Here is a 27,752-nt window from a genome sequence, read left to right as displayed (position 1 = left end):
GGAATACCAAGGTGGTGGCTGGATATAAGCCTCCTCACGCAACTCACCATTAAGAAAGGCATTTTTAACGTCATGCTAGGATACAGACCAGTGGCGAACAGAGGCCACAGCGAGAAGTGTGCGACAGTGGTCATATGAGCCACATGAGCAAAAGTCTCATCATAATCACGACCATGCTCGTGCTGAAAACCACGAGCCACAAGACGAGCTTTATAACGCTCAGGAGAATCATCAGAGCGAGTCTTAATCTTGTGGACCCACTTACAAGTGATGGGATGGACACGGGGAGGAAGAGAAACCAGATCCCATGTGCCATTGCGCTCAAGAGCGGCGAGCTCTTCTGCCATCGCAAACTGCCACAGGATGAACAACAACATTATGATAAGAGGTAGGCTCAGGTACAACCGAAAGGCCATACAGCTAGGAGAATATCGGTCAGGAGGAGGGCAAGGCCGAGCCCGAAGACCATAAGTCAGCTGGGACGAGGAAGGCGACGCACTAGAAGTAGATGGCACGTCAGTAGATTCATCCATAACACGTCGACGACGGGTATAATGAAAAGGAGAAGTGGGATGAGAAGGAACCACCGGAGGTGATGGAGATGGAGAAGATATCGGCGATGAAGCTGGAGTGTCATGCAATAAGGGAGAAGAAACTATAGGAGAAGACGGTGTCAGATATACAATAGTGAGATGAGGAGGAGCAGGAATATGAGACACAAAGAGAGGTGTATCGGGAAACGTGAGAAAAGAGATATCCTCTACTGGAAAGGTAGAAGAGGATGGCCGTGGGTAGAATGGATGAGACTCATCAAAAGTTACATCCCTAGAAATACGCATCCGACGACCGACAGGATCCCAACACCGATAGCCCTTATGCTCATCACTGTAGTCCAGAAACACACTCGACAGACTGAGCAGTGAGTTCGGTGCGCTCTTGGGGGGCAAGGAGAACAAAACAAACACAACCAAACAATGGAAGAGTAGAATAGTCAGGAGAATGATCGAAAAGACGCTTTAGAGGAATACCTCCCTGTAGAGCAGATAGGGTTGAAATGTTTATGAGATATGTGGTAGTGGAGACAACCTCAGCCCAAAAATGAGGCGGAAGAGAGGCGGCTATCATCGTCGACGAGCTGTCTCAAGAAGGTGAAGGTGCTTGTGCTCGGCCATGCCATTCTGAGCGTGAGCATCGGGACAAGAGAACTGAGCAAGAGTACCCTGCTCAGCAAGAAAACCATGCAACATTTTGGAGATATACTCGCCAGCAGAATCAACACGAAACACACAAATATGTGCAGAGAACTGAGTGTGGACCATGGTGGCAAAACGCTTATAAATAGAGAGAACCTCGCTATGAGAAGACACAAAGTAAAGCCAAGTGTAGCGAGAGAAATCATCTATAAAAATGATGTAGTATTGATGTCCCCCTTTGAAAGCGAAGGGAGCCGGTCCCCACACATCGGAATGAACTAAATCAAAATGGCGTTGGGACATTGATTCACTAGTAGGATAAGGTAACTGAACCTGTTTACCAAGCCTACAACCTTGACACTGCAAAGAGACATCTCCTGAGACAGGCCCTAGAAGACCACGACGAAATAAAGATGATAGTCGAGAACCACAAAGGTCACCAAGTCAATGATGCCATTGTTGGAAGGAGCTGGTAGCTGAAGCGGCGAAGGCAGATGTAGTGGCGAGTGTGGTGGCGGCAGAAGGAACATAAAGCTAGTCTAACTCCCAAAGCCCCTGGGAGTCAAGGCGGCGAGGGCCAGCCCCAACCAGAGCCTTCGTGTGACGATCCTGGACAGTACAAGAATCAACGTCAAGAATGACGCGACAACCACAATCAATAAGCTGACTAGCAGAAAATAGGTTCATGGTAAGGCACGGAACATGAGAAACATATGGAACATAAAATGAAGAAGTGGAAAGAGTGCCTCGACTAGCAACAGTAAGAGGAGTACCATCAGCAGTAAGAACATTAGTATGATGATCGAGAGGTCTAAGAGAGGACAAGACAGAAGAATCGGAAGACATATGGAATGAAGCTCCAGAATCCAGAACCCATGTGGATGTACCTAACTGTGTAGACGGTGGTCGCTTAACACTAGAAGCACGAGTCACAAAGCCTGCAGTACCTGTCGAAGAATCTGAAGCGGCAAGTAGAAGCTTAAGTTCCACAATATCCTGCTCAGTCAAGTAGAGAGTAGACGATGTCAAGGAAGAAGCACGAGTCCCAGAAGAAGAACTGCACTCCTTATTACGCATATCACGCTTCTTCTTGAAGCAATCAGACTCAGGGTGACCATCCCTGCTACAGTAGCCACAATGGGTATGAGAACGAGAGCGGCTCTCGCTACCAGCAGGAGTGGGCAGTAACGATGGAGCACTGGAGCGAGAAAACACTGGTGGAGTAGCAGCTCGAGCAGCAAGCACAAAGGGAACCTGAAGCAAACCAACACAATGGAGGCGAGTCTCCTCAGCACGAAGCTCAGAAAGCACCTCAGAAATAGGCACATGACCACGAGCAAACAACTAAGCACGACGCTCTCCACGAAGCCAAGACAGAAACTCATAGACGCGATGGAACTCCAAGTCTGACCTGACAGTCTGGCAGCATGGGCAAGTACCACAAATGGCAGAGCAAATAACTGAGCACGGCGAGGCTCAAACTGTCCACGAAGCCAAGACAGAAACTCATAGACGCGATGGAACTCCAAGTCTGACCTGACAGTCTGGCAGCATGGGCAACCACAAACAACAGAGCGAAGAGAGTCAAGTTGACGCCAGATGGCAGAACTCTTGAGTGTAGAACTCATCAATAGTAGAGTCTCCCTGCTCACGGACCACCGATAGATAAAGGGCATCACCCGAGGGTTGATAGCACTGAAGAAGATGAGTCCACATCTCGAAGGCAGTAGTGAACCCCATAAACTCGGAAGCAAACTGAGGTAAAACACTGGAAGTGAGGACAGCCGCAACACGAGCATCATCATCACACCATTGAGTGTAGGTAGCCAAATCATCCCGGTAAACAGAAAGAGCATCCGAATAATCCAAGACCCGCTGATTATAAGTAGTCTCCGCATCATCAGCAACAATCCTAGCTGCATTTCTATGAGCATCAAAAGCATCTGCGCCAAGATCAGATGGCGTCGGTGGTGGGGTAGGGGCCACATGAAGAACTGGACATGGAGGACAGGGGACCTCATCGGAAAGAACACCCCAGAGGCGAAGACCACACATGTGAATCAGTGAATGCACATAAATGCAATGAACTCACTGTAGTTAGCCCCATCAAAAATCAACTGGTAGCGCGGGATAGCAACATAGCCTGATGTTGTGGAAGACATGGTGCTCCTCTCTCTCTCTCTCTCTCTCTTTTAGAAAGCAACCCATGAGCCCAAGACAACCAGATTGTCACAGGCAGCGAGCGGTCTGTCACATGCACGCGGCCAAACAGGCAACCGTGAAAGCCACCCACGATGCGGAGAGGGGCAGGACGGGTGGCCGGAGCCGGAGAAGCATCGGGCTGCGGAGGAGGGCCGGGCGGCCGGAGCCGGAGGATCACCGGGCCACGAAGGAGGGCCGGGCGGTGGCTGGAGGAGAGCCGGGCTACGGAGGAGCAGCCTGCCGGAGCCGGAGGAGCAGCCAGGCGCGGTCGGTCGACACTCGAGGCATGCGCGTCGACATCAGGGGTGCCGAGGAGCAGCAAGGAGCAGTTGCCGATCTGGAGGAGGCCGACGGCGGCCAGCGACGGGGAAAAAGAAATCTGAGGATCAGCTTGATCCGGAGGGGTGGGTGGGGAGCAGCGGCAACAGAGGGCTGGGTGGGAGAAGCAGGCAGCGGCGTGGAGCAGCACATCCGATCGGCGGGGCGAGTTGCAGCGCCCAAAAAAATTCCCTAACCTAGGCTCATGATACCATGTTGATGTTGGGAGAATAGCAACCTCACTTATTAGGAGGGCAAAGCCATCGTATATACACATACATGAGAAAGCCAAAAGGCTACAAGAGGATGCCAAGAGCCTAGAATGCAAAAGGCCAAAAGACATAACTAATATAACTCTAACAATTGGTACACCAGTCTAATTTTTCTTACCAATTGAACTATTCCTTTTCTTATTGAAAGAAAAACTGTCAATTGAACTATTCTCTGTAAGTGAATAAACTTACACCGCCACCATCATGGTAACCATTTTCGTGTTCATGCTTACACAAAAATTCCCTGTAGATGTTTGATTGCAAACTTTATTGGTTCTTCTGTGAGGAAAACCTCATTTATTAGATACCATCTTTTTTATTCTACTTACTAGTGCCTTTCATATTTTGTTCATTGACGACTAACTACATTTAGGTGTAGAGTGTTCAACTGTAGAGTGTTCCACTATTAGAGTTGACTACTAACTACATTTAGGTGTGCTCTGGTTAGTGTTAAATAAAGTTCCATTGCCTAACCTTATTAGTGCTTCTAGGTTACTCTTGATCTGGCTAAAGGTGTATATGCGAAGTTTATTGATTGTGATGATCAAATGTTTGATCCGGAAACAAATACACCTGCCCACTCAGCTAAGTATGTGATATAGTTTATTCATTTGTATAAATTTAGGTGTTCATCTGACCTATGTTCTTTATATCTTGAGCTTATATAAGTGCCTCTTTCAGCACAGCTATTAGCGAAGACCTTGGGCAGGTTGAATATATATTAAGCGACAAAACTGGGACATTGACAGAGAATAGAATGATTTTCAGAAGATGTTGCATAAGTGGTGCTCTATATGGAGACAACACTGGAGATGCTTTAAAAGGTTATCAACTTGTTCTTGATATTTGTCCCAACCCGCCAGGCGTATTTTTAGCTTATCTAGTAGGGCTTGAAATTATACATGTTATTCGTTTGCATGAAGTACGAGTTGTACCTGAAGCTCTTCATTGAATGCTAAATATTTCATGCAATTGGATGTGAAGCACGTGCATTTTCATTTGTTGACTAGGTTCTTCCATCATCAGCGTATTTAAGGCCCTCACGCATTTTGAGGTCCTCAGTCTAACTGAGGAAATAGCTTATATGCCATTTATCAAATTGATGACCTTAAGATGTGTGAGGGTCTTGCAAACTTCAAAGCCAGTGTTATCCATTCTCGAAGTTTTAAGTAATTATTTGGATGCGTCAACCAATTCACCCAAAAGTATGAACCGATCGAGGGCAATATATTTCAACACACCCTCTCAGGTGTAGCTCCATCAGTATTTAGACGCGGGATAGATTGAGACCTCAAATATTTTTATTAAATACTCCCTCAATTCCTTTATATAAGGTGTACTTGTTTTTTGATAAAATTCCACAATGTAAGGTGCATTTCTTGTAAATCCTTGTAATTCCTTTATTAGCCCTCCAGAAAAAGGAAAGTATCTCTCTCATGATTGCCTGTATCTCTAACGTATCAAAAAAGGAAACTATCTCTCTCGATTGCGTGTAGTGTATCTCTTACTTTCCTAGACTCATTGATTTACTTGCCACTAACAAATAAATTTATCAAGGGTAATTCTGTCCTAACACCTCTATAACTATGTGCCTTGATCACCGTACCAAAAATTATACACCTTACATAAAGGATTGGAGGGAGTACTGTATTAGTTGTATCTAGAACCCGAGACCTCTTGGCTCTGATACAGTATTGAATTGGATGCACCAACCAGTTCACCCAAAAGTTTGAACTGATGTCGAATAGTGGGCAATATGTTTCAACACTAAATACTACTCCCTCCGTCCCATAATATAAGAGCGTCTTTGACACTCAAAAACACTCTTATATTATGGGACGGAGGGAGTATATAACTTATACTAACCTTCTGTTTCTTGGTCACTACGTACTTTGTGGATGCCAAGAGTTAATCGCGGTTGTTTTGCAGAGATTGTGTTATATAGTTATGTGCCAACAATGGTAATGTATACCTTTCCTTTTGTAAAGAGTAGGTGAATACCTTTATTTCGGAAAACAAGAGGTGAAATACCCGCCTTATATCTTTATAAGGCATGCGCACAGTTTGAGGGTGATGAAGGAGCTGATTTATGTCATCTTTAGGATCAATAATCTTAAATTTCAGACTTCCCTTTACCGCTTTAATGTAGGCAAGTTGATGTGTGGGCATTAGGAATTATACTGGGCATTCTTCTCATGGATTTGTTGAACATTCCATATATTGTATTATCATTCATATGCCAAAAATATTTTTCTGAAACAAACTATAGCCGTCTTTTATGTCCTGTAAGATGCATTTTCCCCTCTAATTAGATGCCAGACTTCTGAATGCTGTCTCAAGTAACGATCCGGATGTAGTCAAATTTCTGATGGTGATGGCTCTTTGCAACACAGTTGTTCCTATCAAAAGGCAAGTAAATCACTATTTTTAAGAAAAAGCAATTCTGAATGTCATGCCTATTTGTGATTTGCATTGTTCCTTATACTTTTCATAATTCTAGCAATGATGGTACTATTTCATACAAAGCACAATCACAAGATGAGGAAGCGTTGGTCAATGCTGCATCAAACCTGAATATGGTGCTTTCAAGTAAAGACAGTGGCGGCATTGTTGGTTAGTAAATGCTTGACAGAATCTCTTAAGATGGTCAACTTCTTACTCTATTTAGGTTTTCTGTTACTTGTCTACTTGATTAATTCTCGTCTGATATTCGACAGAGATTTGTTTCAATGGTTCTAAATTTTATTATGAGGTATTGGACGTTTTGGAGTTCACTTCTGATCGCAAAAGAATGTCTATTGTGGTAAAGGAGGTGAAGAGCGGGAAGTTTCTTCTTCTCTCTAAAGGTGCTGATGAAGCTATGTTCCCACGTTCTTGTCCAGGTACATGGTTTATCAGTATGAAGCTCCCAAATATTGTATTTTCCTCTAAACTAACAAATTATCAGCATGCTTTCATTTGTTAGAAAATGTTATACTTTCAAGCGTACGAGTAGTGCACTCCTGGGAGAATATGTCTTATCATGTGTTTGACTGGAGCACAGCCTGAAGCTTCGTATTGGTTGAGCATCCGACATTAGGCATCTCAGTGTTGAAGACGTAAACATTGCGGTGTTCCTGATCAACCATGCGGTGAGCATGTTGATCGATGACAGCCCCTTGTTTGAGCAGTTGGCGCGGAGGTCAGCCACATGGCCCACACATTTGCAAACTCATCGCAGACGCGTGTAATCTCTTCTTTTAAGCCAATCCACGATAGGTCCTCTGAAGTCACGCTGTCGTCCAGCACCATCGTAGCATGCAAGCCTAATGGAGTTCACTCGGTCTGGTGTCCAGGATTTGGACGTTGGTTTTCATGTTTGTGAGTAGATCGTACTGTGGAAGAGCCTTATGTGAATTTGGGTGGAAGCGTTGGACCTTTGTCTCGGGCCGCATTGCTATATATTGGCTTCAAGCCTTGACGTACAAGCAAGAGAAACCAATCGTTACAGTGAGATTGGTTGAGGAACGATAGAAGAAGAGATAGAGAGAGGTTACAAGTTTAAATAGAATCCTACCTCTATACAACTTGTTCTAACACTCCCTCTCAATCTAAACCTCATGAGACTTTCCTGAGGTTGAGATTGTATTTAAACTCATACAACCTCTTCATAGTAAGCAGTTTTGTGAAGCCATCAGCAAGTTGATCCCCTGTAGGGATGAACCGAATCTCAAGTAGCTTTCGAGCTACTCGTTCTCTGACAAAGTGAAAATCAATTTTGATGTGTTTTGTATGTGCATGAAAACAGGATTAGCTGGGAGATAGGTTGCACCAATGTTGTCACACCACAGCCTCGCAGCTTGTGGAGCCTTGATTCCAAGGTCATAGAGTAAATTCTGTATCCACATTACTTCAGCTGTAGCATTTGCTAAAGCTTTGTATTCGGCCTCAGTACTTGATCGTGAGACAATAGCCTGCTTTCTTGCACTCCATGACACAAGATTTGTTTCCAGAAACACAACAAAGCCACTTGTAGATCTTCTATTATCACCTGCCCAATCTGCATCAGAATATGCAGTAACAAGCATAGAAAAGATTTGGTAATTTTGTAGCCCAAGCCCTTCTGAAAACTTGAGATGCCTCAAAATTCTCTTAACTGTTGTCCAGTGAGTAGTGCTAGGTGCATGTAGATATTGACATACCTTGCTCATAGAGTAAGAAATATCAGGACGTGTAAGTGTCAAATACTGTAAAGCACCTACAACACTCCTGTAATTTGTTGCATCCTCTGGCCCAAGTGCTTCTCTACTGTCAACTGTGAGTTTTTTTGAGGTTGAAATTGGTGTACTTACGAGTTTGCAATTTTCCAATTCTACTCTCTTGAGTATGTCAACGGTGTACTTTTCCTGTGTAAGAAGTATACCATCTTTTATCTGTTTGACCTCTATGCCAAGAAAATAGTGAAGATCACCCAAGTCCTTGAGAGCAAACTCCAATTTTAGATCCTTAAGCAAACAAGCAGTAGCATCTAAACTTGAACTAGCAACAATTATGTCATCAACAAAGACCAGCACAAATATAGTGACATTGCCTTTATTGAAGAAAAACAATGAGGTATCTGCCTTGGATGGCATGAACCCAAGTTGTTGTAAGTGCATACTCAACCTGGAATACCAAACTCTTCGGGCCAGTTTCAAACCATACAAGGCTTTATCCAACTTACAGGCGTAATGTGGTGTGTTGTGATCCTCATATCCTGGTGGCTGCCGCATGAACACTTCTTCCTCAAGAACACCATGAAGAAACACGTTCTGGACATCTAGCTATCTTAGGCTCCAACCTATGGAAATAGCAATTGACAATACAAGTTGAATTGTAGCTGATTTAACAAGAGAACTGAAAGTATCTTCATAGTCAATTCCAAACCTTTGTTTAAACCCTTTGGCAACTAATCTAGCCTTGTATACGTCGATGCTTCCATCAAATTTTTGCTTTATCTTGTACACCCACTTACAATCAATAATGTTGTTACCATGCTTTGGTGGTACTAAATGCCAAGTCTTATTTCTCGTAAGTGAATTATTTTCACTATCCATAGCTTCCTTCCACTCCTTATTAGCAAGAGCATCATGCAAGTGAGTTGGTTCTCCTGTTGTAGTAAGAAAAGCACGCTTGATTTTATCATACCTTATCGTACCATCACTGTATTCCTTTTCCTTGACAATACCCAACTTTGATCTTGTATGCCGGCGAGGAAGTTCAGGAGCTTGACACACAGGAGCATCATGGCGAGAAGCTGCTGTAGGTGCAGGCGCAGAAGATCCTAGTGTATTAGGTTCTGCAGTAGAAAAACCCACCACAGAAGATCCGATCTGATCTTCAGTCGGCTCCCGATCCGAGAGAAACGGCGAGCCAGGAATCGGCCTTGCGATTCCCGCACCAGTCGGCTCCCGATCCGAGAGAAACGGCGAGCCAGGAATCGGCCTTGCGATCCCCGCACCAGTCAGATCACGCCTCATGTCGTCTTGTCGTCGGGCATAGTCGGGCTCGTGCGGCACGGTAACAGTCAAAGCGATGGCTGAAGCTGTCGAGGTAGATGACGAGGTCTCTGTAGATGATGAGCGTGCCTTGCGCAAGTGTTTCTTCTTCGTGTAGCAGTGGGACTCAATATGACCATCATTGTTGCAGTAGTCACAATGTGAACGGGGGCGACCTGAGCCTCCAGAAGGAGTGGGCAAGAGCGGCGGAGCACTCGAGCGGGAAGGGGTCGGTGCAGCAGGTGGCGTAGAAAGAGTCTGAGCAGCGAGCACCGAGGGAACCTCTAGCAAACCAGCACCACGTAAGCGAGTCTCCTCAGCACGAATCTCATAAAGCGCCTCCATGAGAGAAATACGGCCACGAGCAAACAACTGAGCACGCCGGGGCTCAAACTCCTTACGGAGCCGAGACAGGAACTCGTAGACGCGATGAAACTCCAAGTCGGCCTGGACAGCCTGGCAACAGGGGCAAGTACGACAACCAGCACTGCAGAGAGAATCAAGCTGGCGCCAAATAGCAGAACTATGTGCATAGAAGTCATCAACAGTAGAGTCACCCTGCTAAAGAGCATGCTCCTGACGGACCACAGAGAGGAGCGCTGGCGGGCGCTGCAACGAGAGCAGCGCTGGCGGGCGCTGCAACTAGATCGGGAGATTGGAACGGCGGCTGGATTGGATCGGCGGCTGGTGACGAGAGGAGCGCCGGCTGGTGAGGAGAGCAGCGGGCGCTGCAACTGCCTCGATCCGGCGGCTGGGGCAGGTCCATGTCAATCTGGAAGAGCAGGAGCACGGCCGGGCGATGGGAGATCGATCTGGAGCGACGCGGCGACCACGAACCCTGTTGAACTCGATCTGGCGAAACCGAGAGAAGCAGAACCGGGCGAAGCCTCGAGGTGAACTCGATCTGGCGAGAGTGGAGCTACGCGGCTGGAACTCCTCCACGAGCGAGACGAGGCGAGCGGAACGAGAGGTGGGGAAGATTAGATCGGGAAGAGCACGAGTTGCGCGTGCGGAAAAAGAACCTGGGGCTCTAATACCATGTTAGGAATAAGCAACTTGTATTCCCATGAGGCCATAGGCCGGTATATATACATGTACAGGTGATGGACTATATGTAGGAAACCCCTTATATATTGGGATAAATACAAAAGGGTACATGACTTATATTATAACTCTAACAGGATCACGCACCGATGGAAGTGGCAGGGCTGGCGCGTGGATTCGCATGGGGTCTGGTGTTGTTAGCCGAATCAGCAGGGGATCCCATGCTTGTTTTGTCTCCTTCACACATAAAATGACAGACTAAATCTGCACATACATCAACAAAATCACAGTTTTCTTTGGAATTTTTCACATGATCAATTTCAGTTAATTCACCCCCGTGATCAGGAAGTGTGACATAGTCTGGAAGAAGCGCTATTTCAGCACGAATAAGAGCCCCTTCATTGGGATGAAGCTTGGCAAACGGAAAAAGAGTTCCATCAAAAGCAACATCTCAAGAAATATAGATACGTCCAGTTGCAATCTCTAGGCACTTATACCCTTTGTGGAGATTACTACATCCAAGAAAGACACATTGAGTGGAACGAGACTCATGTTTATGACGATTGTATGGACGTAAATTGGGATAACATGCACACCAATTTTTCTGAGAGAGTTGTACTCGGGTTTATGATGATATAAGTGCCCCAATGGAGTAGAGTTGCCAATGACCTTACTAGGGAGACGATTAATAAGATATGTGGCGGTGATAAATGCTTCATCCCAATATTTGAGAGGCATAGATGCATGGACTAGAAGTGAGAGACCAATTTCAATAGTGTGGCGATGTTTGCGCTCGGCACAACCGTTTTGCTGATGAGCATGTGGACGAGAGACATGATGTGAGATGCTGATGCTACGGAAGGAGTTGAGTTTCTCATACTCCCCTCCCTAGTCACTTTGGACTGTCAGAATTTTTCTGTCAAAGTGTCTCTCAACAAGTTTCTGGAACTCTTGGAACACAGAAAAAAACTTCAGATTTGTGCTTAAGCAAATAAATCAAAGTAAACTTGCTATAGTCATCAATGAAACTAACATAGTACTTTCTTCTTCCAAAAGAATATCTGGCATGAACCCATACATCACTGAAAATAAGCTCCAAAGGAGCATGAGACACACTATTTTACTTAGGATAAGGAAGTTGATGACTCTTGGCACATTGACAAGCTTCACAAACATACTCACAAAGTGGACTATGTGACAATGAGAGATTGTCTTTATTGACTACTTGTTTGACTGATCGATGAAGGATGTCCTAATCTTTGATGCCACCTTGCCAAAGAGGGCTTGATGACGGAGTAGATTTGACGACGCTTGCGACTAAGTGTTTCGGATGTGATGGGGTAGAGTCCTCCAATGCATCTACCGTGATGGAGGAGTTCTCTTGTTGCCCGATTCTTTATAAAAAAGTAACGAGAGTGAGTTTCAAAGAAGACATTATTATCGGTGGCTAAACGAGACAGATGCAAGATTCTTTTCAGTGATGGATAAGTCTATGTACTATGGTCTTTGTGGGGCTGCAGCACATGGTCCTTTGTGGGGCTGCAGCACATGGTCCTTGTGGCTGTTAGGATAGAATCCTTGACCATCAAGGACTGGCAGTTAGGATAGCATCTTGGACTAGCATCTTAGCAGCATCTTAGACTAGCATCTTAGACTAGCATCTTAGCATATGCTTGGCTGGCTAGCAGCCTATAAATATGTATCCCCAACCCCTCAGGTTGGCATGGCATTGTGTGAGAAATAAACCAACGAAAATTGTCCCAACTCTCCTAGTGTCATCCACAACTATCAATGCTCAGGCTGAAAGGTCTAACATTCAGCTTGTGGAACATGAAGAACATCTTTTATAACTAGATCATGTTTAGGAGCAGGGGAATTAATAGAAGCTTGGCCGATGTGACAAATATCCATACCTCCACCGCTTGCGGTGTGAATTTGGTCGTTGCCGAGGTACCTCTCACGAAGAGCAAGTTGCTCTAGCTCACTTCTGACATGATCGGTGGCACTGGAGTCAACATACCAAACTCCATCTCCTCCTTGTTCACGCATAGCAGCAGCAACATGACGAGCAACGGGGACGTAATCTTCATCGTAGCAGTGCCAGCAGTCCATGACTTCGTGACCAGACTTTTTACAAAGTTGGCAACGAGGCCGACCGCGAGAGGAGGAACGTCGGCTATTGCTGTTGTGGGAGCCGCCGCCCCCAGCGTTGATGCCATAACCGCCTTTGGTGTTGTGGCCATAGCCATCAGAAGCAGGGGGAGCTCCTTCGCCCTGGTTTGCCCCGCGCCCGTGGTGACTAGCGTCGTTGGAGCGGTTCTGTCCTTGGTGACCGTGCCCACGGTCGTGACCATGAGAGGCAGAGTTTGCCGAAGATTGCTGCAAGTTGGTGTTGTTAGAGTTATAATATAAGTAATGTACCCTTTTGTATTTTATCCCAATATATAAGGGGTTTCCTGCATATAGTCCACCACCTGTACATGTATATATACCGGCCTATGGCCTCATGGGAATACAAGTTGCTTATTCCTAACATGGTATCGGAGCTAAGGTCTTGAGTTCAAGTCCTGGCTTTCGCAATTTATTGAAAATTGCTGGTAGCCCCCCTTTGTGTCCACGAAGAGGCCTCTTGAGTCATACGTGAACTTTGCGCACCGTCGCTCTCTTCCGGTTGCATGTGTTGACTTGTCTTCCCCGTCACACGTGAGAGGGGGTGTTACACTATATTAGAGCCCTAGGTTTTTTCGCACGCGCAACTCGTGCTTGATTCTCTTCCAGTCACAGCCGCCGGCCTCTCTTCCAGTCACAGCAGCCGGCCGCTCCTCTCTGATCCAATCCCGCCGGCTCCATCTCCCGCGGGATCCCATCGCGCCGGATCCAGCCGCCCCGTCCAGATCTCGCCAGTGCTGGATTTTTCCCTCGTGGCTTGTCCCGCCGGATCCATCTCCCGCGGGATCCCGTCCCGTCGGATCCAGCCGCCCCCGTCAATCCCGTAATCCAGCCGCCCTCGTCAATCCCGTGATCCAGCCACCCCCGTCAATCCCGTGATCCAGCCGCCGCCAGTGCTAGAGTTTTCCCTTGTGGATCCCGCGTTTTTCCACTGCCCCTGGATCGGGACTGCTCCTGGATCGGATCTCGCCTGCCTTGTCTTCGTTGCCAACTGCTGCTTGGATCCCGCGTTTTCCACTGCCCCTGCCGACGTGGTGGTTTTCCAACTGCCCCTGCCGATGCGGCTCGTTCTCTCTGCTGTCGACGCGGTCTCAGATCCCGTTGACTGATTCCCTTCCCCCCCCCCCCCCAAAAAAATGTCTACCGTGTCGGGCTATGTTGCTGTCCCTCGTTGTTCGGTGATCTTCGATGGTACTAACTACACCGTGTTCACTGGCTTCATGCGCATTCACATGCGTGGCATCCGTCTCTGGGGAGTTCTCTCTGGCGAGGTCTGTTGTCCGCCACGTCCGGTTCCTCCTGTGGCTCCCACTCCTCCGACTCCACCGGTTCTTCCCGCGGATGCTCCTCAGGCTGCGAAGGATGCGGCTAAGCTTGGTGATGAGGCCGCTATCCGTGCTTATGATGAGAAGGTTTTGGCTTATGAGGAGGCTCTTCAGACGTATCATGGTGCTGTCTGCTTACACCTAGTGGCTTGATGATGATGCTTGTGCTGCAGCTGTTCTCACTGCTAGCGTTCTGCCTCAGTTTGCCTCTGAGTTTCTGGGCCTTCCTACTGTGTTTGAGATGTGGACTCGCCTTCGTCAGCGCTATGAGCCTTCGGGTGATGCCTTATACCTCTCTATGGCCCGTCAGGAGCATGCTCTTCAGCAGGGTGACTCTACTGTTGATGACTTCTATGCACAGAGTTCTGCTATCTGGCGCCAGCTTGACTCTCTCTGCAGTGCTGGTTGTTGTACTTGCCCCTGTTGCCAGGCTGTCCAGGCCGATTTGGAGTTCCATCGCGTCTACGAGTTCCTGTCTCGGCTCCGTAAGGAGTTTGAGCCCCGGAGTGCTCAGTTGTTTGCTCGTGGCTGTATCTCTCTCATGGAGGCGTTTTCTAAGATTCGTGCTGAGGAGACTCGCTTACGTGGTGCTGGTTTGCTGGAGGTTCCCTCGGTGCTCGCTGCTCGGACTCTTTCTACGCCACCTGCTGCACCGACCCCTTCTCGCTCGAGTGCTCCGCCGCTCTTGCCCACTCCTTCTGGAGGCTCAAGTCGCCCCCGTTCACATTGTGGTTACTGCAACAATGATGGTCATATTGAGTCCCACTGCTACACGAAGAAGAAACACTTGCGCAAGGCGCGATCATCATCTACAGCGTCTTCGTCATCTACCTCGACAGCTTCAGCCATCGCTTTGACTGAGCAGGATATTTTGAGACTTAAGCGTCTGCTTGCTGCTACAGGTTCTTCCTCGACGGGTACTGCTGGTTCTGTGACCGAGGCTTCCCGCACTGAGCAACCGCCTTCTACATAGTCAGGTACATCCCCATGGGTTCTGGACTCTGGAGCTTCCTTTCATATGACTTCTAATTCTTTCACTTTGTCCTCTCTTCGATCGCTTGATTCTTTTGTTCATGTCCTCACCGCTGATGGTACTCCCCTTCCTGTCGTTAGTAGAGGCACTCTTACCACTCCTTATTCTGTTCCTGATGTTGCTCATGTTCCTCGACTTACCATGAACCTGTTCTCCGCTGGTCAACTTGCTGATTCTGGTTGTCGTGTCATCCTTGACCTTGACTCTTGTTCTGTCCAGGACCGTCGCACGCACACTCTGGTTGGGGCTGGTCCTCGCCGCCGTGATTCTGAGGGTCTTTGGGAGTTGGACTGGCTTCATGTTCCTTCCGCTGCCCACTCTATCGCCAGTTCTTCCGCTATGGTTGCCTCGGCGACTGGTTCCTTCCAGCAGTGGCATCATCGACTTGGTCATCTGTGTGGTTCTCGTTTGTCGTCGTTAGTTCGTCGAGGTCTTCTGGGGTCTGTCTCAGGAGATGCCTCTTTAGAGTGTCAGGGTTGTCGTCTTGGCAAGCAGATTCAGTTACCATATCCACATAGTGAGTCTGTGTCTAAGCGTCCTTTTGATTTAGTTCATTCCGATGTATGGGGTCCGGCTCCCTTCGCTTCGAAAGGGGGTCATAAATACTATATTATTTTCATAGATGACTTCTCTCGTTACACATGGCTTTATTTCGTGACTTCTCGTAGTGAGGTGTTGTCCATTTATAAGCGTTTTGCTGCCATGGTTCATACTCAGTTCTCTTCTCCCATTCGTGTGTTCCGTGTTGACTCCGCTGACGAGTATATCTCTAAGATGTTGCGTGGTGTTCTTGCTGAGCAAGGGACTCTCTCTCAATTCTCTTGTCCTGGTGCTCACGCTCAGAATGGCGTGGCTGAGCGCAAGCATCGTCATCTTCTTGAGACGGCTCGTGCATTGATGATTGTTGCCTCTCTCCCGCCTTCTACCCACGCCCATCTTCGTGACACACCTATCACACCCGTCGAGCCTTTGCCTATTCGTTCCGCTCCCTCTGCTTCTCCACCTCCAGTCGATTTGTCGCCACCATCTTCCACGGTCTCCTCGTCTAGCATGTCACCGGATTCTACACCTTCATCTCCGGTGACTTCTTCGTCGCCACTCCCCGATTCTATCTTGGCGATTCCTCCTTCCATTGTTCCATCTTTTCCTCAGTGTTACACTCGTCGTTCACGTTCTGTGGATGCCTCGGTGGATATGTCGTCATCCTCGTCTCAGCCTACTTATGGCTTGCGTTCTCGTCCTCGTCCGCCTATTGATCGCTTTGGATTTTCCACCGCTGGAGCTGCTGTTCTTGAGCCGACTACTTATCATCAAGCTGTTGTTCATCCTGAATGGCAGTTTGCGATGGCAGAGGAGATTGCTGCTCTTGAACGCACTGGTACGTGGGATCTTGTTTCACTTCCTCCCGGAGTCCGTCCCATCACTTGTAAGTGGGTCTACAAGGTTAAGACTAGCTCCGATGGTTCTCTTGAGCGTCACAAAGCTTGTCTTGTGGCTCGTGGTTTTCAGCAGGAGCATGCTCATGATTATGACGAGACTTTTGCTCCTGTGGCTCATATGACCATTGTTCGTACACTTCTTGCCGTGGCCTCTACACGCCACTGGTCTATCTCTCAACTTGATGTTAAGAATGCTTTTCTTAATGGTGAGCTGCGTGAGGAGGTGTACATGCAGCCACCACCTAGGTATTCTGTTCCTGATGGCATGGTATGTCGTCTTCGTCGCTCTCTCTATGGCCTTAAGCAAGCCCCCCGCGCCTGGTTTGAGTGTTTTGCCTCTGTGGTGACTGCCGCTGGTTTTTCATCCAGTGTTCATGATCCATCATTGTTTATTCACCTTTCTCCTCGTGGTCGGACTCTTCTTCTTCTCTATGTTGATGACATGGTCATCACTGGGGATGACCCCGAGTATATTGCCTTTGTTAAGGCCCGTCTTAGTGAGCAGTTCCTTATGTCTGATCTTGTACCTCTTCGCTACTTTCTTGGGATTGAAGTCTCTTCTACCTCTGATGGCTTCTTTATATCCCAGGAAAAGTTTATCCAGGATCTTCTTGCTCGTGCTGCCCTTACTGATGAGCGCATTCTTGAGACTCCTATGGAGCTTAATGTTTACCTCTGTGCTACTGATGGTGATTCCCTGCCTGACCCGACGCGTTATCGTCATCTTGTTGGCAGTCTTGTTTACCTAGCTGTCACTCGTTCGGATATCTCTTATCCGGTTCATATTCTGAGTCAGTTCGTCTCTGCTCCCACATCGGTTCACTATAGTCATCTCCTCCGTGTTCTCCGATATCTTCGGGGCACGATCTCTCACCATCTATTCTTTCTTCGCTTTAGTTCTTTACAGCTTCAGGCCTATTCGGATGCTACGTGGGCTAGTGATCCTTCAGATCGCCGTTCACTTTCTGCTTACTGTGTTTTTGTTGGTGGTTCTCTCATTGCCTGGAAGAGAAACAAATTGCAGTTTGTCGTTCGAGTGCAGAGGCTGAGTTGCGAGCGATGGCTCTTTTGACGGCAGAGGTGACTTGGTTACGGTGGTTACTTCAGGATTTTGGTGTTTCTGTCACTACACCGACTCTGCTCTTATCTGACAGTACATGTGCTATTAGCATTGCGCGCGATCCTGTGAAGCATGAGCTCACCAAGCATATTGGTGTTGATGCTTTCTATGTGCGCGCTGCTATGCAGGATCAGGTTGTTGCTCTTCAGTATGTGCCTTCCGAGTTACAGTTGACGGATTTCCTGACGAAGGCCCAGACTAGAGCACAACATGGCTTTTATCTCTCCAAACTCAGTGTTGTTCATCCACCATGAGTTTGAGGGGGGGGGGGGTGTTAGAGTTATAATATAAGTCATGTACCCATTTGTATTTATCCCAATATATAAGGGGTTTCCTGCATATAGTCCACCACCTGTACATGTATATATACCGGCCTATGGCCTCATGGGAATACAAGTTGCTTATTCCTAACAGGTGTCGTGAAGGAGAGTAAGCCGAGCATCAAAACTCAGCAGCTGATTGTACAGCTCACGAACTGAGATGGGCTTGCCCCGAGCAGGAAGCGCCGATACCACGGGGTTATACTTCAGATCGAGTCCAGCGAGAATCTTGGAAGTGATCTCCGAATCCGAGAGCACAACGCCGGTGCAAGCTACTTCATCTGTGAGGCTTTTGATTTTGCCAAGGTATTCGGCCATGGTGGGAGTACCTTTTTGCAGATTGGTGAGCTCGATTCGGGTATTGATGGCTTGGGCTTGGCTCTGGACAGCGAACATGGCTTGGATGGCCTTCCACACCTCGGCCGGCGTCTGTAGCGTCATGACTTGAGCAAGGATGTCGCGGGAAAGAGAACCCATCAGATAACCTTGAAGTTGTTGCTGCTGTGCATACCAGAGGGATTGGGCAAAGTTCGCAATTTGCTCTTCTTTCCCGTCCTTGGTGATGGTGAGAGTGGCCGGCGGTGCCAGGCTTTTCTCGTCGAGATGGTGTGCCATCTATACGCCCTTGATCTGGGGCAGCACAATGGCCTTCCATAGGAGGAAGTTTCCTCTCGCAATCTTCTCCTGTGGTGGCGGTCCGAGAAAGACAGAGGTGGTGCTGGTGGAGGAGGCGGAGGTTGAGGGAGCGGTGGTGGCAAGGGTGCTCAAGGTGGTATCCATGACTGAGGTGGCGGTGGTCATTGTCTCGGCCGAGGGGGTAGACAGATGCGGTCTTTGATCAGTGAGGAAGAGGCTCTGTTACCATGTGAATTTGGGTGGAAGCGTTGAACCCTTTGTCTCGTGCCGCATTGCCATATATTGGCTTCAAGCCTTGACCTACAAGCAAGAGAGATCGATCATAAGATCGTTACAGAGAGATTGGTTGAGGGTTACAGAGAGATTGGTTGAGGAACGAGAGAAGAAGAGATAGACAGAGGTTACACGTTTAAACATAATCCTATCTCTGTACAACTTGTTCTAACACCTTATAGAACAGTTGTGCTGAGTATATGATGTTGCCACCTCTAAGCCGGAGTATCGTCCGTGTCCGTGAGCTAGGCAGACTACACCTCATGCCAGAACCGGACATGCTGGACAATCCAACAATGCTCAGCTTGTCATTGATGTCAGTGATCCAGGACATCTCTTGAATCGCGTATTGCACTGTTGGGCATTTCTTTCTTCTTTTGGCACCAAGTTGTCTTCCTTGACAGATTTGTTGTCAAGTTGTGTCCTTTACTTCCTTGAAGTAGGAGGCAGAGATTTTTGGGCTTTTCTACCCTTTATGTGCTTTTTCTTCGGTTAAACCGTGTGTGTCTACTCTATTTTAAACATGTCAATATATGCTATGCAGTCACCCATTTGGGTGCACTCATTCAAATGAACATATGACTTGGGCACCAATTGATACCATAAGGGTTTGCATAGCAATAAAGCATGTTATTTGAGGGAGTGGATCAAATGATTAAACACCTAGCTTTTGTTATAAAAGATAATCATTTTTCTAGCACATAAATGACAGGGCAACAAACAAGGACCTATCTTGAGGCAGTAGAAATGTATTCTCATTTGGGACTGCGAACATTATGTTTGGGATGCCGTGACTTAGAAGAAGATGAATATAAAGAATGGTCCAAAAAATTTCAAGATGCTAGCTGCTCACTGGACAACAGGGAGGTAAGTCACTCCCGACCTTACCAGTTCATAATGATTCAGCTAGGTTTGTAGCTTTTTATATTTTCGAGCTATGTTACGAGCTTCATAATATACAGCATAGAATTGCCGAAGTCTGTAACAGCTTAGAGCAAAGCATTCACATTCTTGGCATCACTGCCATAGAGGACCGTCTCCAGGTATACATATTGTTTGTTAATTGTTTTTTCTAATAATCGGTAGAGTTACCTGTGCAGTTGCATGCTTGCCGTTCTCCCTCTCAAAGATTGTTGTGACCTGGTAGGATGGTGTGCCTGAAACTATTAAATTGCTAAGGAAGGCCGGAATCAATGTGTGGATGCTAACTGGCGATAAGCAAACTACAGCAATCCAGATTGGACTTCTCTGTAACCTCATAACACCTGGTACTGTATTATCACTAGAAATTGATTATCTGGCAAATGTTCTGTGACAGTCCTGTTGTGATGAATTGTCTTAGAGCAGGAGGAATGTCCACCAAGCCTCTTTCATCTTTTATTATTTCATTGGTGCTTTTACCCGTTGGTTACTATTACTAGTTACTAGTATTTCAATCATCTGTTCAAGCATTGAAAGTTTCATGCGTGGTTTGTCTACCATCTTAATCTCTTTCTAGTATAAGATCTTAGTTCGTTCTTGCCAATAGTGTTGTGTGGTTGGTTCTAAGTTACGACTAGAAGATGGTTACTAGGAGTTCATGGACAGCTAACCGTCAGAAAATGATCATCCTATTTGTCAAAGCAGAATTATGTACTAAAATGGCAACTAACTGCAGGCATCTCAGAAATAAAAACCTCACATTAAAATAGATGTAGAGTAGGTGTAGGACATTTATTACATGACTGTTCCAGAGGGCCCAAATCCTCAATAGCCTTTGCACAACCATATTGCAACTACTACACTCTTTTGTGAATGCATTTATGGTATAAACAGGAAAAGCATCTCCAGAACACAATTTTGCCATTAAGCTATTTTCTTTCTTCTGCACCCTCTGGTAATTGCCTAATTTATAAAATGAATTTATATTTTTATCATGTATTTAGTACTGCAGATCATTGATCATAAAACAACACTATTTTGTATCCATCAACTTGTTGCCAAAATAATCCCTGCAACTCTCGTATCTCCCTGCAGAGTCCAACGGTCAATTGTTGTCCATCAATGGAAAAACTGAAGATGACATATTACAGAGCTTAGAGAGGGCATTGGCAATTATGAAGACTGCGTCGGAAAGAAAGGTACCTTACAGAGGGTATTTTTTTCTGTATTACATACTGTACCTTACACGAGTGGTATCAAATGTTATATGTGGCAAATATCTTTTGTACCCCATTTTTATAGTAGAAATGTATCCATAAGAAAATGACATTAATCTTACGTCAATCCATAAGATGTTCAGACAGAGACAATATGTTACATTAGCTGCAATGCCTTTAGGTCATACTCCCTCCATTCCTTTATCTAAGCTGTATTACTTTCGGCACACTAATCAATGAACAAAATTATGGAGCATTTCGGACGAAATTCCAATCCACTCTTCCGTTTTTTTACTATTACTCTGATTTTTTGCTTTCTATAAGTGTGGGATTGTTCTATGCAGTGGGATTATATGCTCTGAGTGCATGTTCTGTTTTGTGAATCATGATGATTACTTGTTATGGAGTGCATATTGGGTGTTTAACTGTGGACTGGAGTTTTCTTGCATAATGTTTGTGAGAATGCTTATAGGAAAAAAACTTATTTTCTGTTGTCTGTATAAATTATCTGTAGAAGCTTGATAAGTGGCATGCATGTGCAAATCAGCTTATCACAATCAAATACCGGAGCAGGGAGCACTCCATGCTTGTACCTGCCCGGCGGCTCTAGTTTTGTTATTTCTTTAGTCATGTAAAATATTAAAATTTTAGGGCCTCATTTCTCATTTTGCTCCGGGGCCCCAAATCCTTGGAGACGGCCCTGCTTGGACTACAAGTTAAGGTCCTTGGTGGGCCGGTCTTTTTGGGAGGCCTGCTGGCAGGGTTAGGGGCTTGGACTATAGCTGGTCCTAGAGGCCAGTCTGGTGACCAACTTCCGCGGAGGTTGGATACCCCCGATACTATGCATCGTCAGTGGCGTCAGGGATCTTGCTATAGAGTAGGGAGAGGTGGGGGCGAGAAGAATTGTCAACGGTTGTTGGGGAAGAACTCGAGACGAGACCATTCACTTTTTGTTTTTCGAGAAAACGCAAAAGTATTTAGCGTTTCATTATATTGGAAAGATAGTTCGTTACAACCTTTGAAGAGGTGAGTTTACAGTCAAAGGACAAAACTCAATGAACGCCCCATGTATGTGGGAGGGCAAAGGACAAAACTCAATGAACGCCCCATGTATGTGGGAGGGCAAAGGACAAAACTCAATGAACACCCCATGTATGTGGGAGGATGGCACACACGTCTCGGTCGCCAACTCTTGCCTGGAGTTCAACTTCGTCTTTGATCCTTGCGACCAAGGTGTTGATCGATGGGGTTGTAGCGTTGAACACTCAGTCGTTGTGATGCTTCTAGGTTGAGATCGGCAGCGCTGCAGAAGTAAGGCCTTTTTGCAGAAGTTTTGGTATGCTGTGCCGCGCCGAGCGCCACCAATCCGTCAGTGAGTCCTTGCCGTCAAGCACACTACATGTGAGGCGCATCCACGAAGGGATCTCATGCCACACCTGCTTGGAGGGGACATTCGAGGATCAGGTGTCAGATCGATTTAGGTGCCTGGTTGCAAAGTGGACAACGAGGAGGGTGTGGCAATCTGCGGTGAGCAAGGCGATCAGCACGTCAGGCGCATCCACGAAAGGATCTCGTGCATACCTGGCCATGGGCAGCCCGGACCGGTGGCCCGAAATCCTGGGTCGGGCCGGGCCTAATCATGCCATCGGGCCAGGCTCGGGCCTGGAATTTGAGTCTGGCGACCGGGCCGGGCCGGGCTCGGGCTCGAAGAATACTAATTTTACGCTGTGGTCAGGCCGGCCCTGTCGGGCTTAGTCGAGCTCGGGCCCAATATTTAGGCCCGATGGTCGGGCCGGGCAAGGCTCAGGCCTGGGTTTTCAACACGGGCTTTGTTTGGCCCGACCCAGGTATAATCTCGTGCCAGACCTGCTTGGAGAAGGGGCATTCCATGATCAGGTGTCAGATCGATTCAGGTGCCTGGTCGCAAAGTGGACATCGAGGAGGGTGTGGCAATCTGCGGCGAGCAAGGCGATCACCCTCCAACAGCGTCCAAGGTTGGCGAGCCAGTGGAAGAACTTCACACACAGGGGCGCCCAACCCTTCCATATGAGGTTCCATGCGGGGCAGGGAGTCGACCTGTGGAAGGTGGCGAGGTAGGAGTGCAGGTGGTGAGAGCGAGGTGCTCGATCGCCCACCAAGTCAGCAGGTACTGGCCAATCTCTTGGGTGCCAAGGGTGTTAGGAAGTATTAGTATTGGTCTAGGAGTCCTATTAGTCTATGTTTACTTTCCTTGCACCTCAAGTCTTGTGTAATATATATATACCCCTTAGGCCTTCAATAAAGATAAGTTGCTTTCCTAACATGGTATTAGAGCTTAGGTTATTTTTTTGGGGCGCCGCAACTCGCCCTCCCGATCCAATCTTCATTGATAACCGACGCCGATCTACCAGGCCGCTGCCGTCACTTGTTGCTGAGGGTGCTCCGCCGATGCTCATCCAGGCCATTGTCTCCGCACGGCTGTCAGGGTAGTGCCAGCCCCGCACAAGGACGCGGCGCCTTTCTCCAGGATGCGGTATTCGGTCCGTCGTCTGTTTCGCAGTCCCTGTTCCACGCTCGCAAGGCCGTGGTCCTGATCCCTGCACGCATGATGCCTTGATCATGGCCATCGCAGGCGCCCCTTCCAGATCGAGGCTGCCTTCCGCCAAGACGCGGACGATGCACGGCTGCCTCCCGCCAACACGCGCAGGACGCGACTGCTGCCTTCAGCCAACTGGGGCATAACGCGCGGCTGCCAGCCTGCTCGCTGGGACGTGGCTCCAGCTGTCTGGTCAAACCTGGGTTGACGCCTCTTCATGCAGCTACAACGCATGGTTACATGCAGCAACTAGCTGCTTACTATTGCTACGTGATGCTGCTTCCTGCTGCTATGTGATGCTCCTGTCACTTGCAGTTCCATAGTCTACTACTCCCTCCGTTCCTAAATATAAGTCTTTAAAGAGATTTCATTAGTGGACTACATACGGATGTATATAGACATACTTTAGAGTGTAGATTCACTCATTTTGCTTCGTATGTAGACTCTTAGTGAAATATCTTAAAAGACTTATATTTAGGAACGGAGGGAGTATGTGCTTTCTAGTTTTTCTTTTTTGTTTTGTTTTCCGCTGCGTCCACCAAATCCGTCGATGTTTTGTGTTATCATGCCATGCATGTCCACCATACCTTTGTCCGTCGGCCTTTTCTTTGATCCTGATCCTTTCTATGCAACTTTTGTGACCTACTTGCCCTTGTTTTCTATAGGATTTTCTGGACTTCTTTTGCATTGTCCATCTACGTCCATTGTGCCTTATCTGTCGAGCTTCTTTCGCCGACGGTTGTCGTGGATTATTATTTTCTGCGCAATGCTTTATTCTCTTGATGTGCCATCTTCTTTTTGTTAGAGTTATAATATAAGTCATGTACCCTTTTGTATTTATCCCAATCTATAAGGGGTTTCCTGCATATAGTCCACCACCTGTACATGTATATATACCGGCCTATGGCCTCATGGGAATACAAGTTGCTTATTCCTAACATGGTATCAGAGCAAGGTTAAGGATGACACGACAACCAGAATCAGCAAGTTGACCAACGAAAAACAGATTCATGGTAAGTCGAGGAACATGAGCAACATCAGGAACAGAATAAGGAGTGGTAAGAGTGCCTCTACTAACGACAGGAAGGGGAGTACCATCAGCGGCGAGGACATGAACAGGAGAATCAAGCGATCGAAGAGAGGACATAGTGGAAGAATTAGAAGTCATATGAAAGGAAGCTCCAGAGTCCAGAACCCATGGGGATGTACCTGACTGTGTAGAAGGTGGTTGCTCAATGCAGGAAGCCTCAGTCACAGAACCAGCAGTACCCGTCGAGGAAGAACCTGAAGTAGCGAGCAGACGCTTAAGTCTCAGAATATCCTGCTCAGTCAAAGCGATGGCTGAAGCTGCCGAGGTAGATGACAAAGTCGCTGTAGATGATGATCGCGCCTTGCGCAAGTGTTTCTTCTTCGTGTAGCAGTGGGACTCAATATGACCATCATTGTTGCAGTAGTCACAATGTGAACGGGGGCGACCTGAGCCTCCAGAAGGAGTGGGCAAGAGCGGCGGAGCACTCGAGCGGGAAGGGGTCGGTGCAGCAGGTGGCGTAGAAAGAGTCTGAGCAGCGAGCATCGAGGGAACCTCTAGCAAACCAGCACCACGTAAGCGAGTCTCCTCAGCACGAATCTCATAAAGCGCCTCCATGAGAGAAATACGGCCACGAGCAAACAACTGAGCACGCCGGGGCTCAAACTCCTTACGGAGCCGAGACAGGAACTCGTAGACGCGATGAAACTCCAAGTCGGCCTGGACAGCCTGGCAACAGGGGCAAGTACGACAACCAGCACTGCAGAGAGAATCAAGCTGGCGCCAGATAGCAGGACTATGTGCATAGAGGTCATCAACAGTAGAGTCACCCTGCTAAAGAGCATGCTCCTGACGGACCACAGAGAGGTATAAGGCGTCACCAAAGGGCTCATAGCGCTGACGAAGGCGGGTCCACATCTCAAATACAGTAGGAAGGCCCAGAAACTCAGAAGTAAACTGAGGCAGAACACTGGCAGTGAGAACAACGGCAGCACGAGCATCATCATCCAGCCATTGGGTGTAAACGGACAGAGCACCATGATACACCTGAAGAGCCTCCTCATAAGCCAAGACCTTCGCATCATAAGCACTCACAGCGGCCTCATCAGCAAGCTTAGTCGCATCCTCTGCGGCCTGAGGAGCATCCGCAGGAAGAGCCGGTGGGGTCGGCGGAGTGGGAGCCATGGGAGGAACCGGACATGGCGGACAACAGACCTTGCCAGAAAGAAAACCCCATAGGCTGATGCCACGCATGTGAATGCGCATGAAGCCAAGGAACTCGGTGTAGTTAGTGCCATCAAAGATCACCGGACAACGAGGAACAGCAACGTAGCCGGATGCAACAGACAATTTTTTTTAGATCACGTCGAGGCAGGAGAATCCGGCGAAATCCGACGAATTCAGCAGCGGGGGGGGGGGGGGGGGGGGGGGGGGGCGACGAGATCGGGAGATGGTGGTGACGGGAGCTAGCAGGCAGTAGCTTTATAGAGCCGGCGGAGATCCAGGTGCTATGAGCCGAGCCGGATCGGGATTTGATCCAGCGACGCCTGGACAGCCTGGTTTGATTCCGGATCGGGATTGGATCCAGCGGCGCCTGGACAGCCTGGTGCGATTCTGGATCGGGAACGAAATCAGCAGAACAGTTGACCGAACTAGATCAGGATCGGGAGCCTGGTGGTTGACGTTCGCGGGACAGGGAGCGGCGGAACTGGATCAGGATCGGGAGCCTGGTGGTTGACGTCGCGGGACAGGGAGCGACGGCATCCAGATGAGGTCGAAGCAGGTGGAGTCGGCCCGCGGCGACCGGTGACCGAAACCGAGCGGGAGTTGGGCGCCGGGACAGGAAGCGGCGGCGTCCAGATGAGATCGAGGCAGGCGACGACTGCAGGGAGACGAGATTGGATCGAAGCACGAGTTGCGCGTGCGAAAAAGACCTAATGCTCTAATACCATGTTACCATATCCACATATTGAGTCAGTGTCAAAGCGTCCTTTTGATTTAGTTCATTCCGATGTATGGGATCCGGCTCCCTTCGCTTCGAGAGGGGGTCATAAATACTATATTATTTTCATAGATGACTTCTCTCGTTATACATGGCTTTATTTCATGACTTCTCGTAGTGAGGTGTTGTCCATTTATAAGCGTTTTGCTGCCATGGTTCATACTCAGTTCTCTTCTCCCATTCGTGTGTTCCGTGCTGACTCCGCTGGCGAGTATATCTCTAAGATGTTGCGTGGTGTTCTTGCTGAGCAAGGGACTCTCTCTCAATTCTCTTGTCCTGGTGCTAACGCTCAGAATGGCGTGGCTGAGCGCAAGCATCGTCATCTTCTTGAGACGGCTCGTGCATTGATGATTGTTGCCTCTCTCCCGCCTCATTTTTGGGCTGAGGCCGTCTCCACCTCCACCTATCTCATCAATCTCCAGCCTTCCGCTGCTCTATAGGGTGGTGTTCCTTTCGAGCGTCTTTTTGATCGTTCTCCCGATTATTCGATGCTTCACTTGTTTGGTTGTGTTTGCTATGTTCTTCTTGCCCCCCCCCCCCCCCCCCGAACGCACCAAACTGACCGCTCAGTCTGTTGAGTGTGTCTTCTTAGGCTATAGTGATGAGCATAAGGGCTATCGTTGTTGGGATCCTATCGGTCGTCGAATGCGTATCTCTCGGGATGTGACTTTTGATGAGCCTCGTCCCTTCTACCCACACCCATTTTCCTCGACTTTTTCAGTGGAGGATATCTCTTTCCTCACTTTTCCTGACACACCTATCACACCCGTCGAGCCTTTGCCTATTCATTCCGCTCCCTCTGCTTCTCCACCTCCAGTCGATTTGTCGCCACCATCTCCCACGGTCTCCTCGTCTAGCATGTCACCGGATTCTACACCTTCATCTCCGGTGACTTCTTCGTCGCCACTCCCCGATTCTATCTTGGCGATTCCTCCTTCCATTGTTCCATCTTTTCCTCAGTGTTACACTCGTCGTTCACGTTCTGTGGATGCCTTGGTGGATATGTCGTCATCCTCGTCTCAGCCTACTTATGGCTTGCGTTCTCGTCCTCGTCCGCCTATTGATCGCTTTGGATTTTCCACCGCTGGAGCTGCTGTTCTTGAGCCGACTACTTATCATCAAGCTGTTGTTCATCCTGAATGGCAGTTTG

At 47.8% G+C, this 27,752-nt stretch overlaps 1 protein-coding gene across 1 annotated transcript in view; it reads left to right on the top strand.

Annotated features, from left to right (window-relative positions):
- The window catches only part of LOC123426479 (phospholipid-transporting ATPase 2-like), a 59,243-nt gene that overhangs the window by 23,496 nt on the left and 7,995 nt on the right, over window positions 1-27,752 (top strand). The window contains exons 9-17 of the mRNA XM_045110317.1: window positions 4,477-4,574; window positions 4,667-4,809; window positions 6,298-6,394; window positions 6,486-6,598; window positions 6,703-6,867; window positions 19,573-19,727; window positions 19,823-19,903; window positions 20,008-20,128; window positions 20,877-20,980. Of these exons, the coding sequence (XP_044966252.1) occupies window positions 4,477-4,574; window positions 4,667-4,809; window positions 6,298-6,394; window positions 6,486-6,598; window positions 6,703-6,867; window positions 19,573-19,727; window positions 19,823-19,903; window positions 20,008-20,128; window positions 20,877-20,980 (1,077 nt within the window). The remainder of the gene's footprint in view (window positions 1-4,476; window positions 4,575-4,666; window positions 4,810-6,297; window positions 6,395-6,485; window positions 6,599-6,702; window positions 6,868-19,572; window positions 19,728-19,822; window positions 19,904-20,007; window positions 20,129-20,876; window positions 20,981-27,752) is intronic.

This window comes from Hordeum vulgare, chromosome 2H (genome assembly GCF_904849725.1).
Source record: "Hordeum vulgare subsp. vulgare chromosome 2H, MorexV3_pseudomolecules_assembly, whole genome shotgun sequence".
NCBI lineage: Eukaryota > Viridiplantae > Streptophyta > Magnoliopsida > Poales > Poaceae > Hordeum > Hordeum vulgare.
Note: the sequence above shows the minus strand (reverse complement) of the source record. Positions and strands in the feature narration are given on the sequence as shown.